We start from the raw sequence: 18,868 nt of genomic DNA on the forward strand, positions 1-18,868 counted from the left end.
TCAATTGCTAGCTAGCCAGCTTCTCCTGGATGCCTTAGAACAGTGGTAGTCAACCTGGTCCCTACCGCCCCCTAGTGGGCGTTCCAGCTTTCATGGTGGGCGGTAGCGGAGCAACCAAAGTATAAATAAAAAGATAGATTTAACTATAGTAAGTTGTTTTATAAAGATTTATTCTGCCAAATTTAGCGGAAATCCAATGTAAAGTACTTGGTAAGTAATTATTATTATATGCTTTCACTTGCTGTAACTCTGCTTTATAAATTTTATAAAGTAAAGTTACTTCCCTACTTTATAAATCACCATGACTGTGGAACTGGTGGGCGGTTAGAAAATTTTTCTACTAACAGAGATACAAAAGTGGGCGGTAGGTCTAAAAAGGTTGACTACCCCTGCCTTAGAGCATCTCAAATAAAACAAGTCCAAAAGTGAGTTTCAAATTATCCTCACCCCAACCCAACCCCTCCTTCTGCTACTCATGTCTCTAAATGCGACCCCTGTCTTCCCAGGTTTTCATGCCAGCACTCTGAGAGCCATCCTTGTCCCTCTTCCTCTCTGTCACATCATATAGCCAATCCATCTATTGGCTCCATCTCTGAGTGTTTCTCAAAGTCATCTACTTCTCTCCAATTCATGGCTGCCACTCAAGCCCTCAGTTTTACCTGGACTGCGCCCCAGTTTAACTAGTCTTCGTGGATTTACTCTTGTCCTCCAACTAAACAGCTCTCCCCACAGGAGCCAGAGGGTTTTTCTCTTAAGCACAGATCTGATTGTGATATTTCCCAACTTCAGATGTTTCTCTCATTGTCTCCCAATAGCCTCTTCCCATGTCCCTTTAATAATAGGACCCCTGCGTTTTATCTGGGCAAATGGCCACTGAGCTAAGATCACATTCCTTGTCATCCTTGCAGCTAGGTGGGGCCACCAGATGAAATTCTGGTCAATGGTGTATGGGCAGAAGTGGCCCATAGGATTACGTGTGAATCCTTAAAGGGAAAGGGAGGCGCTCTGCTCGCCTTTTCTCTCTGCTGACTAGAATGTGGCTATGACAATGGAAGCTGCAGCGGCCATTCTAGGTCCCAAGATGGGAGCTTCGTATTAAGGGTGACAGAACCAGGAAGGCAGACTCTGAACCCCTGAGAGCATGCAGCTGCCGTAGCAACTCTAGACTGTATAATGAAACTTCAGATGAACAGGAACACCTCTGTGTTGCTGAAGTCTCTGTACTTCGGCTTTCTCTGTTACAGCAGCACAAACTGTATTCTAAGTAATGCACTTCCAGGGTCGTCCCATTCTCTTCTCTGTTACAGCAGCACAAACCTATATTCTAAGTAATGCACTTTCAAGGTCGTCCCATTCTCCCCGAAATGAGGACCACAATCCACAGCATGACTTCAAAGACCCTGCATGATCTGACTTCTGTCTGCCTCTAGCTTTAGCTCACCTGTGCTGGCCTTCTTTACAGTCCCCATCATGCCCTTAAGGGGTCTTTCCTACTCAGGGCCTTTGCACCTGCTGTATCTTGTGCCCACCACCCTCACCCAGCCAAGTATAAATCTCAGGTTATATGGATTTTTCTTAGAAAGGCCTTCCCTGGTGCTTCAAATGGCCCCGGTCCTCTTCTCCATCTCTGCAGCACTCATTGCACCAAGTGATCTGCTGTGTGCCTGTTTGCTTCGAGCCCTTCCCCCATCTACACTGCGCCCTTGTTAGAGACCAGGACTCACCCACCTTGTTCAGTGCCGTATCCGCAATCCTTGGTGCATGGAAGGCATTCAGTCAATGTTTGTTGAATAACTAGATACATTCTGTGTCACTCATAGACACTTATGTTTTCAAATCACATGAAAAAGAAATCAGCTGAGCCACCAGCCCTGCTTACCCGAAGCCTTGACTGTTGAGCCGGGCCTTGCTGGCAGTCCATGACGAGTACCAGCCCATGTACTGCTCTGGGTTGGAGCAGGTGATCTGGTCTGGTGTAACCTCTCCTGACTCGAAACCCAGGGGCTTGTGATAGGGACACTCTGGGAAAGGAAAAACAATGCGCATTAAAACACTTGTATTTCATCACAGTACCTAACAGACATGACATGACTGAAATGACAAACCATTCTGTTTGAAGAAGAAGTAAATGAATTGTCATCGAGACCAGTTAGTAAAAGCAGAGGAAGTCATTGTGTAGCGTGGGGGGCAGTTTTGAGAAATACTTTACCCTACAAACATAGAGACCTAAAAACCAAAAACCAAGAGGCTTGCAGCAAAGTATCATACTCAAATGCCATACCCTTTATTTCCCTCATCAGCACCGGTTTAGTCATCCAGTATGATGACATCAGGGTCCCTAATTGTTCTCGGGCAGCATATGATGGCAATTACAGGAAAAAAACAATGGTGAGAGGCAAGAAAGGCAATTGCATATTGAAACCGACTTCCCACGGGTAAATTGCAGTCTTCTCGCTAGTCTAATGAACAAAAAAGGTGAAAGGTGCGTCAGTGACTATTGAAGAAAGCTGTTGAAAGGCTCCGCTTTTCCCAAATAAAAATAGCTGAGGTTTGAGGTTCATTCTTAGCCGTTGTCTGCTGCTTCTCATGTATTTCCTCTCACTGTTTTAAACTAATTTTTAAAGACTTATTTATTCATTTTAAAGAGAGAGAGAGAAGAAGGTGTGGAACAGGAAGCATGCACCCCCGTATGTGCGTTAACAGGGCAAGGCCAGTGTTCCAGACTTGCGACATCAGCGACCTCAGCAACCTCACCGTTTCCAGACGACACGTCATCCTCTCTGCCACCACAGGTCAGGCGCATCTCACATTGGTGTTGGTCTCACGGTCAGTGGTCAGAGACTGCCAAAAGCTAGCCCACCATCCATCTCACCTTCTGTTTGACTAAAAGTACCCTAATTTTGGGGGGGCAGCAACAAAATAGCCAGTTAAAAATCAGTCTTTTCTAGCCTTTCCTGCAGTTAGAAGTCACATGACAGAGGATGTCTACTGGGTAGTTCTGATGTGTTTGTTTGTTTGTTTAGCGAGAGAGACAGAGAGGGACAGATAGGGATAAACAGGAAGGGAGAGAGATGAGAAGCATCAACTTGTTGCAGCACCTTAGTTGTTCATGGATTGCTTCTCATACTTGCCTTGACCGAGGGGCTCCAGCTGAGCCAGTGACCCCTTGCTCAAGCCAATGACCTTGGGCTTCAAGCCAGTAACCTTTTTGGGCTCAAGCCAGTGACCATGGGGGCATGTCTATGATCCCACACTCAAGCCAGCAATCCCACACTAAAGCTGGTGAGCCTGCGCTCAAGCTGGTGACCTCAGGGTTTTAAACCTGGGTCCTCTGAGTACCAAGCCGATGCTCTATCCACTGCGCCACCGCCTAGTCAGGCTTGATGAGGTTTTGCTTGCCCCTTCTTCCTAACTATTGCCTGGGAGGAAGAACTAATGGCTGGTACAGCAATAACCATCTTGTACCAGGAGGCTAAGGCCAAGAGAATTGCAGAGACCTTAGCCCTGATATCCTTAAGCAAATCTCTGTCCCAGTCTTCTTACCATGTGTGTCAAAGCAAAGCTAATTCAATAGGCACTTTTTGGGTGGGGGGCTCTTATTTATAAACAAACTCAGTTTCTACTTGAATTTCTATTGAAAACCAATGATAAGCTTATGCAGATAACATTCTCCTAGTTTTCCGATTGTGAATGATAAATTTCAAGTAAGGTAAATTAAATTATTTTTTCCCGTATGTGAATTTGGGTTCATATTGAAGAGCTGCACATATTTACTGGGGCATCATCACATTCCACAATAAAATGAGAGCTCAGATCTTTCTAGAGAATAATTTTCAGAAAGTCAGTAAAACTAAACGAAGCATGCAGAAGCTTGACCACCATCCCGAAGCCCCAGAATGCCTACAGAGAGCCATGCCTTGTCGCCAGAGGCCGAAGACAAAAGGACAGCTTCAGGCTTCTGGCCAGGGGGCTGGACTGCCTTGCTACACAATGCACCAAAACAGATCCAGCTCTCTCCAGCAGCTGGAGCTCAGTGGGGCTGGGGTGAGGGGACAGCATTTGTAGTTTATCAAGTACCCAAGGCTTCAGAAGCCTGTTGAAATGTCAGTTCCTGGGAGAGGGAACAGGAATGCTTTATGAGCTCCATGCTCATGGCTCGTGGTGCCAGATCATCAAGGGGCTTGTTAAGAATGCAGTTTCCAGGAATTCGCCCACACAGTGGCCGCTTTTTAACAAGCACACGTTCAAAGTGCTCTGTGGAAACCTCAGCCTGCCAGGGAAGGCGTTTCGTTGGCTGGCAGATTCAGAGGGCCGAGTGCCCGTGGCCTTGGGGGCTCCTCCACCTCCTCCACTCCCCTCCAACCTGTGAGACAAACTTATGCCACCAAATATAGGGACAAGGCTCCAGTGTCAGAAAGCTGGGTTTCAGACCCTGGCTGGTTGGCTCAGTGGTAGAGCGTCAGCCTGGCATGCAGGAGTCCCGGGTTCGATTCCCGGCCAGGGCACACAGGAGAGGCACCCATCTGCTTCTCCACCCCTCCCCCTCTCCTTCCTCTCTGTCTCTCTCTTCCCCTCCCGCAGCCAAGGCTCCATTGGAGCAAAGTTGGCCCGGGCACTGAGGATGGCTCTGTGGCCTCTGCCTCAGGTGCTAGAATGGCTCTGGTTGCAGCAGAGCGACGCCCCAGATGGGCAGAGCATCGCCCCCTGGTGGGCATGCCGGGTGGATCCCAGTCAGGTGCATGCGGGATCTGTCTCTCCACTTCTCACTTCAGAAAAATACAAAAAAAGAAAGAAAGCTGGGTTTCAGTTGGGCCTTGGAGATCACTTATTCAATACATTCTAACTGTGAGTGTCTCTAAGTCCTTTCTATCGGAGCCTTCCTTTTCTTACTCCAGGGCCACCAGCTTGGAGGGAGGGGGCACAGGGGGAGGAAAAGCCATCCTTCTCCTATGAACTGTATTCTTGGCATTTGAACCTTTCTCTGTTCCCCCTCATAACTCTTTTGCTGTTTCTTCCCAATGAACTCATCTAACAGCTAAAACAAGTGGGCTGTAGACATGCAGGGGCCTGGCCAGTGACAATGGCCTCGGAGGCCTGTGAGGGCTTGTCCAGACGTGGGTCTTGCCCGCACTCTCCAGGAGAGGTGATGATCTCACCATCCGCCTGGTTCCAGCAGGCATCTGAGAGCCACTGCCTGACTCCCGGGCCCTCTGAGTATTTTTCAGGTGATCAGTTCCATCTGGCTGACCCGAAGATGCTTCCTATCCGGGTAGCTAAAACTGAGCCCCTCAGTGTCCCAGCCCTAAGCCTGCTCCTGTCCAGTGCTCCTGACTCAGGCGTTGGTGCGCCCAGCTGCTAACCCAGAAACTGGGGGGTTTGGCCCAGGCACAGAGCAGAGACTCTCCAATGGATCTCAGCCCGGGCATCCCCTGGGGTGCTGACGTCTGGGCCACACCCCCCGTGGTTCTGCTGTCACTAGTCTGGGGCGGGACCTGGGAAGGCGTGAAGTTGCAGGTCACTCTAATGGGTAACCCCGGTCAACATTGCCGGCTTAGAGACAAAGCCGCCTGGGGTTGAATCCCAGTCTCCCTCTGCCTGAGTTTAGGCAAGCTGCTTAACCGCTCTGTGCCTCAGTTTCCTCATCTGGGAGAAGAACAGGACAGGAGGACCTGCCTCCATAAAGCTGCTGTGGGATTATGTGAAGTGATGTTTGTAGAGTGTAGCCTGCAGTGCGTGGCCGAAAAGCAGCCGCTCATATTGGTCGAGTAGGGAGAAGTTCTGAGGAGGTATTGTTGTCTCCTTGAGTTCTGCGTGTTGGTTTTTCTGGTGAAGAATCACTAGGGGAAAATCGAACACCGCTCTACCCTACTCTGTCCTGTCCCCATCAGGTCTTTGAGAAGGAGGCCAGCCAGCTTTATGTTTCTAAAGGTTTGGGCTGCTCTGCCCCAGGACAAAATAAGCAGCGTGTGTGTGTGTGTGTGTGTGTGTGTGAGAGAGAGAGAGAGAGACAGAGAGACAGAGAGACAGAGACACTTCAGGGAGAAGACTATTGGCAGCATAGCATTTCCTAGGCTCACAGATTCCTCCGAAGGAATCAGCTAACTGTCCTGGAGGAGGAGGTGGCCAGCGGCTCTGGCTCTGGCTCTTGCCAGGTCGCAGGAGGAGCCCATGGAAAGGCCTGAGCTCAGCAGGGAAAGGGTTCCTCTGGTGAGGCTGGGCCAGGGGTGGGCGCTGTGGCCCTGGGCTCCGCACTCCCTCAGGAAGCCTGGGACGGTCCCCAGGACTGGGCTTGGTTAGGAGGGAGGAGGTGCTGACCTCGGACTGGGGCCGAGGGCCAGGCACAGAGCCTGCCACCCAGCCTGGGCCTACGCCCTGCCCCGCACAGCCTGTGAAAGCCCGCGGGGCTTCGTGTAGTCCAAGGAGAGAGCAAAGACCTCTCACAATCCTCTCTGTAGACGGTTCACAGGCTGTACCAAAGGGGGACTCCAACTGGGGTTATTTACACTTGGAAACACAGAAAACGTAACCTTTCTTGTGCTCTGTGAGCTGTGGAGTGAACCGCACTCTACTTTCTGTTTTCCCGACTCCCCTTCCTGGCCCCTTCCTCCCTCCCTCCCTGGCCCTGGCCCAGCCCCTCCAGGTCCTCATGCAGGCCTGTTCCTTCTGCCTGTGACAGTCCGTCCCCTCTTTTCCCTTCGCCTCTACTCATCCTCCAGGTCTCTGCCTGCCTCCCCTGCCCACCCTGAGCTGGGGGAAGGATTGCAGGAGCTGTCTTCCCAAAGCACCCTACAGCTGTCACTTATCTGTCCTCCTGTGTTGATTTCATCGTCAGCAGCCTGGTCTGCCTTGCTCACCATTCTATCCTCTGAGCCCAGCAGAAGGCCTGCACATGCTGGGCACTGCAGACATACTGATTGGAGGGATGGATACACAAAGAGCATCGCCCTGGCTTGCTCTGGTGGCCACTGGGGATAAGCAGAGGAAATGGCAGGAACAGGAAGCAGTGAGCTCACGGAGGAAGTAGAAGTTGACTGGCCCAGAGAAGTCCCACTGGCCTATGTCTATACTCACTTTATTCTTAAGGAGAAACCTGTGTCTTCTGTGGCACAAGCAGCTCTTCTGAGTGATGATTTGGTAATTAGATAGAAAAAGGCATAGTCACAATGTGCTTCTAATCCAGACTATGGATTCTTTTTGTATGTGTGTGTGAGAGAGACAGAGAGAGGGACAGATAGGGACAGACAGGAAGGGAGAGAGATGAGAAGCATCATTTCTTTGTTGCAGCTCCTTAGTTGTTCATTGATTGCTTTCTCATATGTGCCTTGACTGGGGAGCTACAGCAGAGTGAGTGACTCCTTGCTCAAGCCAGCGACCTTGGGGTCATGTCTATGATCCCATGCCTAATCCAGTGACCCCCATGCTCAAACTGGTGAGCCCGCGCTCAAGCTGGTGACCTCGGGGTCTCGAACCTGGGTCCTCTGCATCCCAGACTGATGCTCTATCCATTGCACCACCGCCTGGTCAGGCCAAACTATGGATTCTTAACATACTAGCCTTTCTTAATCAGTAGATAACTTCTCAGTTTGTGGGCATGAAGGCCAAACATGCTTATAAAGGATGTTAACCTGAAGGTACACGAAGAGAGTTAAGGGACATCTTGTCAAGAGTCATATGAATATTATTATGCACATGTATTAGACTTGAATATCTATGATGTAGTAAAATATAGAAAAATGTTTACAGAAGACTAGAATATAAGTTTTAATATAATATAGAAATATAGAATCTAGAATAAAAGTAAAGCATTGAGTCATTGGATTTATTATACTTTGATACCTTCCTTACCCTATTCCCACCTCTCAGAGTGCCAACGTAACCTTAGCTCAACAGTGGTAAAGATAGACCTTTTAGTATTTTTTATAGCGTTTAGGTGCGGATTAGGAGGCCCTAATGCACCTAGCCTTCTGCTCTATGGCTGGGGCCCCTGGACAGTGAGAGCCAGTGTGGACCTGGGAGCGCCTTTTTGGCAGCAATGAATGACCTTCCTGTCCTGTGCTTTCTAGGTTCTCCTTCCCGCCTAAATCTGCGTCATCAGGAAGGCTCATGTCGCAGTAGCCAGAGACAGGGCCACGGTTCAAGAAGTCCGGTTCAGGAAGTCCCGAGAAGGTTCTGAGGCTTGGATGGGGAAGCTAATTCTGGAAGGTTGTGGCTAGTCCTGCTGCCCTGAACCATGTTTCCATGGAAAACCAATTAACAGCAATGAATCAACAGTAAGGTTATGTGTTTTTTTTCCTTCTTGGAAATACCTGTGTTGAGATATATATATATTTATATCTATCTATCTATCTATCTATCTATCTATCTATCTATCTATCTATCTATCAGCAATAGGAAGAGAAAAGGTAAGCTAAAGAATTTCTGATTTCAGGGCCTGGCTTGTTGACTCAATGGTAAAGCATCGGCCTGGAATATGGATGTCCCAAGTTTGATTCCCAGTCAGGGCACATAGGAGAAGTGACCATCTGCTTCTCCACCCTTCCCCCTCTCCCTTCTCTCTCTCTCTCTTTCTCTCTCTCTGTGTATTTTCTGCTCCCACAGCCATGGCTCCATTGGAGCCAGTTGGCCCCTGGGCCCTGAGGATGGCTCCATGGTGTTACCTCAGGCACTAAAATAGCTTGGTTGCTGAGCAATGGAGCAACAGGCCCAGATGGGCAGAGCATTGCCCGGTAGGGGGCTTGCCAGGAGTCTGTCTCTCTGCCTCCCCTCTTTTCACTTAAGAAAAAAAGAATTTCTGATTTCAGCACTTCCAGTTCATGGCAACTGTGTAGGGGAGATAGCTTGGGGGACCTGGGTTGTCTTCACATTCCTCAAACACAAGGCCCTTCTCAGCTTCACAGTTGATTGAATCAGTGAATCCAATCTGCATAAATAATCTCTTTTCAATTTCTTCTTAGAAAGAAATTCCTCGGAATGGAATTCCAGTAGGCCTCCTCCTGTCTCTAGTGAAGAGAACATTTGATTTCACTAAGTGGTAAACTCCTCCAGGGCGGAGACAATGCCTTCATCTTTGTCTTCCTATCAGCGCCTGGCACATAATGGGCACACGATAAAAGAGGGCGGAATTCTTAGTAGATAATTAAGGATGGTGTTCAGTATTGACTGGGCAAGTCACACCAACACAGTGACTCCAGGAGTTCTGATCCAGTGGGAGAAGCCACCTGATTAAACAGCATATGCTGCTTTCCTCACTATGGGGACCCCACTGTTCCCTTCCAAGGGACTCAGTTCAGAACTGACTTCCTACCTCTTTAGTAAATAGGAAACCATAGGCAGTAAGAGCCATTGGAGACTCCCCCCCTTCCTTCCCCTACAATTTGCTATTTTAATGCAAATTTAATGTAATAATGAAGAGAAGCTACAGGTATACACACAAACCTGTCTCTCCAGTAGCTATTATTAGGCGATTATGTAAAGTGATTGACATTACATGGCACTAGGTAACCCTGGAGAAGGGTAGAAAGGACACTTGCTTGCCAAAGAGGCTCTGAAGGCTCAGCGGACTGAGCATTGGAGTATTTGCGGGCCGCCCCAGCCTCTGAAAGTCAGGATGAGTGTGAGCTCTTAGGAGGCAGGAAGAAAAGGGGCCCCAATTTGCCAGGTACAGCGTAACGCTCTTGATGCCTCATCTGATTTATTCCTTATAACATCTCCTGAGAGGAGGGGTCAGCGAACAGAGGCCCTCGGGCCAGATATGGCCCACTGCCTGTTTTTGTAAATAAAGTTTAACTGGCACACAGCCTCACACGTGCATTTACGTATTGTCTATGGCTGCTTTTTGAGCGACATTGGCAGAATGGAAGAGTTGAAATAGCATGACCATAAAGCCACAAACACTGCCTGGTCCTTTAAAGACAAAGTTTGCTGGCCCCTGCCTTAGAAGAAGGCAGGCATTCACATTAGTCAGGAAAGGTCATGTTTTTTGCTGCAGAACAAACCCATCCAGGAATTTCAGAGGCTTAACACAACAAAGGTTTATTATTCATTCAATTGACTTGGCCACTGTGGGTTGGCAGGGGGTTCTGCTCCACAGAATTTCCCCAGCACCTGGGCTAAGGAACAAGCCACTTTCTTAAACAGGAAAATGGAGAGCCAGAGAGTTGAGCACCAGCAGCCCTTAAATGCCTCGTTGGAAGGGAGACTGCTCACTTTGGCGGGCGCTGCTCATCCGAAGCCCTGTGACTGCGAGGGGGTGGAGTGTGGGGAAGGACGTGGCTGGACGGTGAGCAATGGCTATGCGGGCATGGCGGTTTTGCCTCCACTGACAGGAAAAGGCCAAGGTGAGAGGCCCAGCGTTAAGAAGTGGTGCTGCCAGGACTGCGACTCTGGTTTTTCTGGCTCAAAAGCCTGGGCTCTTCTTAGAACTCCCTGCCACCAACCATTAATTTATTTTCAATTAATTATCCATTAATCTCTTTCATTAAGTCCCATGTCACCCAGGCCAAGCAGAGATCCAGGAAGCTGTTGTGAAGGAGAACATCAGGTCAATTTATTGGAGCAGTGACCGTGTGAGATTTGAAGCTCAGAGACCAGCTGGAGAAAACCCAGAGTGTGGCATTCAGGGTTCGGCTCAGCTGGGTTGAAAGAAAGAAACAGGGTACTCCCAAGTATACCCCCAGGATCTAGTGTCCCAAGGAGAGGGGAGACTCACCCGGTATGCAGTCTAAGGAGGTGGCACCCACAGACCACAGGGCATTGGCACCTCCTTGGCAATCACACTTGCATGCTTTTTGGTACCAGGGCTCCTCGCTCTCATCCTGTGGGAAGCCGGAGAGGCAGGGTTATCAGAAAAGTCGCCGTCAGAGATAACTGTGGTCGGCATTACTGGAAAAGCTTGTGTTCAAAACCCTTGCTCATTCATTGCTGTTGTCACACAGCAGCACACCTGAGTCACTAACCCAGCCTTAAGGCACGCAGGTGCCACTCACCGCTGAGTCTAGATAAACAAATGTCCACCAGCACAGCAGCACACCTGAGTCACTAATCCAGCCTTAAGGCACACAGGTGCCACTCACCGCTGAGTCTAGATAAACAAGTGTCCACCACTGTGGGCGACCAGCTAATACTCTCACCGACACACTGATGTAGGGGGTAATGCTCACCCCATCATAGTTGTCCTCGGGAGTTTGGGGAGACCCAGTCCAAGGGCAGGCTCCTCATATCCCCTGGAGGTCCCTTTTGGGGATCCAGTTTTTTTTTTTTTTTTTTTTTTTTTTTTTTTTTTTTTTTCTTTTTTCTGAAGCTGGAAACGGGGAGAGACAGTCAGACAGACTCCCGCATGCGCCCGACCGGGATCCACCCGGCACGCCCACCATGGGGCGACGCTCTGCCCACCAGGGGGCGATGCTCTGCCCATCCTGGGCGTCGCCATATTGCGACCAGAGCCACTCTAGCGCCTGGGGCAGAGGCCACAGAGCCATCCCCAGCGCCCGGGCCATCTTTGCTCCAATGGAGCCTTGGCTGCGGGAGGGGAAGAGAGAGACAGAGAGGAAAGTGCGGCGGAGGGGTGGAGAAGCAAATGGGCGCTTCTCCTGTGTGCCCTGGCCGGGAATCGAACCTGGGTCCTCCGCACGCTAGGCCGACGCTCTACCGCTGAGCCAACCGGCCAGGGCGGGATCCAGTTTTAAAGGGTACTAGATTCAAGATTACACCATCTGAATTAAGACCAGGTTTACTTGTATGCTTTCAACAAAACATGGAACTTGCTGAGATAAGATGTGCATTGCCACCACCAGAAAAAAAAATCTTTAAAAAATACATTTAAAATGAGACTCAGGGACATGGACAAGAGTGTGGTGGTTACAGGATGGGGGAGAGGGGAGGGATGGGTGGGGGGAGGGGAGGGGCACAAAGAAAACCAGTTAGAAGGTGATGGAAGACAATTTGACTTTGAGTGATGGGTATGCAACATAATCAAATGTCAAATTAACCAGGAGATGTTTTCTCTGAACCTATGTACCCTGACTGATCCATGTCACCCCATTATAATTAATAATAAAAATGAATAATAGAATAAAATAAACAGATACTGAGAATCTCCTATGTGTCAGGTATTAAGATAGGTACTAGAAGAAAAAAAATACATTTAAGACCTGTGGTGGTGCAGTGGATAAAGTGTCAACCTGGGATGCTCAGGTCACTGGTTTGAAACCCTGGGCTTGCCTGGTCAGGGCACCTACAGGAAGCAACCACTACAAGTTAATGCTTCCTGCTTCTCCAGGCTCTTTCTCTCTCTCCTCTAGCTAAAAAATCAATTTAAAAATAACATTAAAAAAAGTCATAGCCCTAGACGTTATTTTTGGCTAGGAAAATCTTCAAAACCGGTATCCGTGTAAATCCCAGCCTTCTCCAGGTAACATACCTCAGTAGACGACAATCCCAGCGTGGCTGAGCAAGAGGACAAGAGAGGAAAAAATCAAGTTAGTAAAGAAACAGAATTTCAATAAAATGATTCATTACATAGGAAAGTGAAATGAAGTCACATAAAAAAGTTAACAAAGCCCCTTCTGGAAGAAGTCAAACTAAGTCACTGTCTGTTAGCGTCCACAGATGCTGAGAATCTAGGCACAGGAAAATTCAACAGAAAGCCAAGGGGAATAGTTATTTTTGTTCATTATAGAATTTTGGAAAATACTTAATGCACGCGCACGCACACACACACACACACACACACAGACACACATTTTTACTACCACCGAGGCAAATACTATTAACAAGTGTAAATCTTTTCCATTTATTTTAAATGCATATTTTTAAAAACATATTTAAGCCTGACCAGGCGGTGGCACAGTGGATAAAGCACTGGGAGGCTAGGACCCAGGTTCAAAACCCTGAGGTCACTGGCTTGATCACGGGATCATAGACATGACTCCATGGTCGCTGGCTTGAGCCCAAGGTCGCTGGCTTCAGCAAGCCATCACTCATTCTTCTGTAGCCCCCCCGGTCAAGGCACATACGAGAAAGTAATCAATGAACAACTAAGGTGCTGCAACGAAGAACTGATGCTTCTCATCTCTCTCCCTTCTTGTCTGTCTGTCTGTCTATGTCTCTCGTGCTAAAAAAAATACAATAAATAAAAGCATATGTGAGAACCTACTATCTAAGCAATGTTTACGACATTCTTTTTCCACTTAACATTAACAGTGCAAGTTTTTCCCTTTGTTTATTGACTCCATCATCATCCCTAAATATGATGTCTGCTCAGTGTGCTATTCAGGAGTTGATTGTCGGTTCCCCCACTGTTATACATCTAGGTAGGTTATTTAGGGTTAAGACAGTGTTTAGAAAATCCTTTTTAGGTTTGTTGGTTATGTACAGGAAGTATTAAACCACAATTATAGTATAAATACCATATAAATGATGTTGGAAAATTGAAAGTGCAAAATTTAACATAAAACTAACATGAGCTATCTTTATGGAAGGGTGAATAAAAAGAATGAATGCGCATTTGACTAGTCCCTTATGGCTATTTGAATTTAATTTAACTAAAATTAATAAAATTGAAAATCCAGCTTCTCAGTCACACTGGCCACATCTCAAGTGCTTACTGGACTGGCCACATGTCACTAGTGGCTACTGCACAGATACACATTTCCATCACTGCACAAAGTCCCATTAGCTATGGGTTAAAGCGCCAAAGTGCCATTTCTCCTTTTCAACAAAGAAAATACCCTCGTGTCTTTTCTGGTTATAAAAGCAACACATACCTATGTATAGAAAACATCAACCCAAACCTGACTGTAGGCAGCAAGAACTGAAAGTCCCTCCTTAACCACTTTTCCTACGTAAAAATTAGATCCCATGCCCCCCAAAACGCTTTCAGAGTGTTTTACAGAGTAAAGGAATGGTGTCATCTTTGTTTATAACAATTATAAAACTCTTTTTCAAATTGTACTTTTATTTAAAGAATATATATTTACCCATTCCACAGATCACTTTTGTGTGTCCCCAGTGGCTTCTGTAATGGAAGCCGCACTCTGCGCACAAGGGCTGTGGACCCAGGAGAAGACATGGTGGATGCTCTGCCAGGTTATGCATAGTCTGCAGAGGCACTCATGAGGGCATATCTTTTAGCCCAGGCAGATTCAGGGCCACCCCTCGACTGTGGTTACCGAAGATCTGTCTCCTGGACGCTTGTCCACTGGTTCTTCATTCCTAGAAACTCCTTGGTCTACCTGCTATGGCAGAATTGACCCTCTCAGGTAGCCATAAAGGTTAGGGAGCACCATCTTGGTAGCAGGCCAGGCTCTGTGCTAGCCAAGAAAATTACCAATGACTTTTTTTTAAATAATTTTTTTTATTTTTCAATTACAGTTGGCATACAATATTATATTTCACATGTACAACCAGTGATTAGACATTATGTAACTAAGTGATCATTGTGGTAAGTCTTGTACCCATCCGACACCATACATAATAATTAGAATATGGACTCTTTTCCCTGGGCTGTACTTTACATCCATCCCCGTGACTGACCTGCGACTGCCAGTCTGTACTTCCGAATCCTTCCCTTTCACCCAGCCCCTCAGCCCCGCCCATCTGGCACCCTCAAAATGTCCTCTGCATTGATGACTCTGTTCCCGCTCTGCTTGTTCATTGATTTTGTTTTTATTTGTTTCAATTGTTGATAGATATATATTTATTGCCATTGTATTGCTCATATATTTTTATCTTTATTTTTTCTTCTTTTTCTTAAAGAAGACCCTTTAACATTTTGTATAATACTGTTTGGTGTTGATGAACTCCTTTAGCTTTTTTTTTTTTTTTTTTTTTTTTTTTTTTGTCTGGGAAGCTCTTCATACATCTTTCCATTCTAAATGATAGCTTTGCTGGGTAATCTTGGGTGTAGGTCCTTGCTCTCCAGCACTTGGAGTATTTCTTGGCCTGCAAAGTTTCTGTAGAGAAGTCAGCTGATAGTCTTATGGGAGCTCCCTTGTAGGTAACTAACTGCTTTTCTCTTGCTGCTTTTAAGATTCTATCTTTAATCAGCCCTGGCCAGTTGGCTCAGTGGTAGAGCGTCGGCCTGGCGTGCAGAAGTCCCAGGTTTGATTCCCGGCCAGAGCACACAGGAGAAGTGCTCATCTGCTTCTCCACCCCTCCCCCTCTCCTCCCTCTCTGTCTCTCTCTTCCCCTCCCGCAGCTAAGGCTCCATTGGAGCAAAGATGGCCTGGGTGCTGAGGATGGCTCCATGGGCTCTGCCTCAGGCGCTAGAGTGGCTCTGGTCGCAACAGAGCGACGCCCCAGAGGGGCAGAGCATCACCCCTTGGTGGGCATGCTGGGTGGATCCCGGTCGGGCGCATGCAGGAGTCTGTCTAACTGCCTCCCCGTTTCCAACTTTAGAAAAATACAAAAATTTAAAATTTTAAAAATTAAAAAAAAAGATTCTCTCTTTGTCTTTAACCCTTTGCATTTTAATTAATGATGTGTCTTGGTGTGGGCCTCTTTGGGTTCATTGTGCTTGGGACTCCCTCGCTTCCTGGACTTGTATGTCGATTTCCTTCACCAGGTTAGGGGAGTTTTCTATCATATATTTTTCAAATAGATTTTCAGTTTCTTGCTCCCTCCCTTCTCCTTCCAGCACTCCTGTGATGTGAACATTGGTATGCCTGAAGTAGTCCCAGAGGTTCCTTGTACTATCTTCATGGTTTTTTTGGTTGTTTGTTTATTTGTTTTGTTTTCTGCTGTTCTGATTGGGTGTTTTTTGCTTCCGTATGTTCCAAATCTCTGGTTTGATTCTTGGCTTACTATTGATTCCCTATAAATTATTCTTCATTTCAGGTAGTGTGTCCTTCATTTCTGACTTTATTTTCAGTGGCTTCTGTGTCCTTTATTATGCTTATTATTTCCTTGGTGAAGTTCTCCTAAGTTCCTTGAGCATCCTTCTAACCATTGTTTTGAACTCTGTACCTAGTAGTTTGCTTGCCTCCATTGTGTTTAGTTCTTTATCTGTAGATTTCTCCTGTTCTTTCCTTTGAGTCATGTTTCTTTGTCTCTGCTTTTTGGCTGCTTCCCTGTGTTTGTTTCTATGTACTAGATGGAGCTGCTGTGTCCCCCAGACTTGGTAGAGTGGCCTTGTGTGGTAGGTGTCCTGTAGGGCCCAGTGGGACTGCCTCCCCATCACCCGAGCTGGGCGCTTCAGGTGTGCCGCGGCGGGGGCTGTGTGCGCACTCCTGTTACAACTGAGCCTTGTTTGCTGTTGGTGTCACTTGGTGGGATGACCTTCGGGCTGATCAGCCTGGAGGACTGGCTGCAGTTGCAGCGGAGGAGCTGCTGTGCAGGAGTCCACCCTACAGAGCAGGACTTGCTGCAGTGGGGCTTTGGCGTCCCCCGAGCCTGCCCCTCGAGTGGGTTGCTTGTGGAGGTGGTGGGGTTGTAACTCAGCGTGGTGGAACTGTCCACTGGGTCCACTGGGTCTGGGAGCTTCCAGGAAATGCAAGGTCAGCTACTGCCTGTGCCCTGCCTGGGGACACACGGCATGAGCTACGAATAATGTGGAGATGGCTGCTACTTGTTCTGGGCCTGCAGGTGCCCAGGAGAAGCTAAGCTGTGAACCAAAGCCAGCCTCCACTAGTGCCAGTCCTGCGGCCACTTAGATGTATGAGGTACGTGGAGGCCAGGTGCTGCTTGTTTGAGAGATTCTTGGAAAGCCCCAAGCATGAGCCCAGACTGACCATTCCTCTGGCAAAGCCCCTGGAGATGGCCTGGGTGGGCCCACAGGCTGGGTGGGGCGGGGTCTCAGGGAATCACCTGGGCTGGGGGAACAGTGTGAGTCAGATTGATGGAAACTCAGATATGGCACCAGCACCCTCCTGCTGGCTCTTTGTGGGGGTGTGGTCTCAGAAAAGGAACAGTGGTGCCTGCCAGCACTTTTGTCTGGCAGAAAGCTGTCCCCCAGCTCTTGTCCTGATCCCAACAATCCATTTTCTCCCATATGTCCCTGGTTCCTTTCAAGCTGCTGCCCCAGTGCTGGAGCTCAGAGGAAGTGAGTCTGAGTGAGTCAGTGCATGGGCCCTTTAAGAGGAGCTGCCTGGGACTCCTGCAGCCCCCAGTGTCACTCAGCCACAGTCCCCGCTGGGTTTTACAGCCAGAAGTCATGGGCGCCTCTTCCTGGCACTGGAACCCTGTGCTGGGGAAGGGACCAGGGAACCTGGTGTGGGGCAGGGACCCCTCACTCCTCAGGGGGAACCTCTGCAGTGGAGAGGTCACTCCTGATTTTTTTTCAGATGTTTTTATTAATTAATTAGAGAGAGAGAGAGAGAGAGAGAGAGAGATCTACATCGATCTCTTTCTGTATGTGCCCGGGGCTGGGATTGAACTGACAATCTTTGCATATCGTGATAGTGCTCCAACCAACCCAGCTGTTTGGCCAGGGCCCCGCCTCATTTTTATCCTCCGCATGTGGCTGAGGGACCAGCCTGTTCTGCATCTCCACCCCTCATGCTAGTCTCCATGTGGCTTCTTCTTTAATTCCATCACTGTAGGACTTCCTTTCTGTCAGATTTCACGTGGTTCTGAATGATGGTCGTTCTGTAGTTTAGTTGTAATTTTGATGTGGTTGTGGGAGGATGCAAGTACCTCCTTTACCTATGCCGCCATCTTGACTAAAAGTATCCCAATGACTTCTTCCTTTCACATTCAGTGGACCCTTTCCAACACTGAGCTTCCGTCTTCCTGGTGCAATGTTGTGTGCTGTCAGTCCCTCCCACCTTCCTTTAGCTTCCGTCACATTGCTCACGTGGCTTTCCCCCCACACCGAATAAGCCTCCTCAGTTTCCCTTGAGAATTCTGATTCCCAACCCTCTTCATGAATGTTGCTAACCCCAAGGTTCTGACTCTTGCATTGAGTTGCTTACTGGACATCCCCACGTAAATGTATCTCACTATGTGACATAGGCCCCAAAGAAGTGTCAGCGAGGTCACGGAGCACCCTGAGCTCGCAGATGGTGCCAGTGGGAGTATACGCTGGCCTAACTTCTTTGATAAACTGCTTGGCAGTTTGCAGCAAGGCTGGATAGATATGTGCCCTGTGAACCAGCAGTTCCACTGTCAAGTATTTACCCACCAGAAATGCATACATTTTTTTTTTTTTTTGACAGAGAGAGGGACAGACAGGAAGAGAGAGATGAGAAGCATCAATTCTTCGTTGTGGCACCTTAGTTGTTCACTGATTGTTTTCTCATATGTGCCTTGACCATGGGCCTTCAGCGGACTGAGTGACCCCTTGCTCAAGCCAGCAACCTTGGATCCAAGCTTTGCTCAAACCAGGTGAGCCCGCGCTCAAGCTGGTGACCTTGGGGTCTCGAACCTGGCTCCTCCGCGTCCCAGTCTGACGCTCCATCCACTGTGCTACTGCCTGGTCAGGCCATATGTTCTTCAACAAACAAAAATATGCTCTGGATTATTCATAACAGCAGTATTTGTAATTCCAAACTGGAAACACTCGTATGCCCATGAAGAGTAGAATGGATAGCTGCGGTCGATTCACACAGTGGACCACAATTCTGCAATGAAAAGGGTCCGTATACAACTCCACAGTATGCTGCATCTCGCAATGTTGAGTGGAAAGTCGGATGCTAAAGTGGCCATACCCTATGAATACATTTAACATGCACAAAAACAGGCCAAAGGAATCTATGCCACTAGACATAGGGTCCTGGTCACACTTAGGGTGGGGACTGGCAGGGAGGAAGCCAGAGAGGGTGTCTGGTAACATTCTGTTACTTGATCCAAGTGCTGGTTATTTGGGTGTGTTTTTTGGTGAAAATTCATTGGTGGTGTACACTTACCTGTCCTCCTCTGTATGTCTATTACA

At 48.0% G+C, this 18,868-nt stretch overlaps 2 protein-coding genes across 4 annotated transcripts in view; one reads left to right on the top strand and one right to left on the bottom strand.

Moving 5' to 3' along the window:
• CDKL5 (cyclin dependent kinase like 5) overlaps nucleotides 1–8,258 on the top strand; it is a 203,833-nt gene extending 195,575 nt beyond the window's left edge. For 2 of the 3 annotated variants that reach the window (XM_066357387.1, XM_066357389.1), the window contains 2 exons: nucleotides 2,646–2,792; nucleotides 8,064–8,258. In XM_066357387.1, coding sequence (XP_066213484.1) covers nucleotides 2,646–2,792; nucleotides 8,064–8,173 — 257 coding nt within the window. In that variant the 3' untranslated portion in view covers nucleotides 8,174–8,258. The remainder of the gene's footprint in view (nucleotides 1–2,645; nucleotides 2,793–8,063) is intronic. The other variant, XM_066357390.1, reaches the window with a different exon arrangement.
• The window catches only part of RS1 (retinoschisin 1), a 31,916-nt gene that overhangs the window by 6,720 nt on the left and 6,328 nt on the right, over nucleotides 1–18,868 (bottom strand). The window contains exons 2-4 of the mRNA XM_066357394.1: nucleotides 12,419–12,444; nucleotides 10,709–10,814; nucleotides 1,880–2,021 (exon numbers count right to left, since the gene is read on the bottom strand). Coding sequence (XP_066213491.1) covers nucleotides 1,880–2,021; nucleotides 10,709–10,814; nucleotides 12,419–12,444 — 274 coding nt within the window. The remainder of the gene's footprint in view (nucleotides 1–1,879; nucleotides 2,022–10,708; nucleotides 10,815–12,418; nucleotides 12,445–18,868) is intronic.

This window comes from Saccopteryx leptura, chromosome X (genome assembly GCF_036850995.1).
Source record: "Saccopteryx leptura isolate mSacLep1 chromosome X, mSacLep1_pri_phased_curated, whole genome shotgun sequence".
Lineage (NCBI taxonomy): Eukaryota > Metazoa > Chordata > Mammalia > Chiroptera > Emballonuridae > Saccopteryx > Saccopteryx leptura.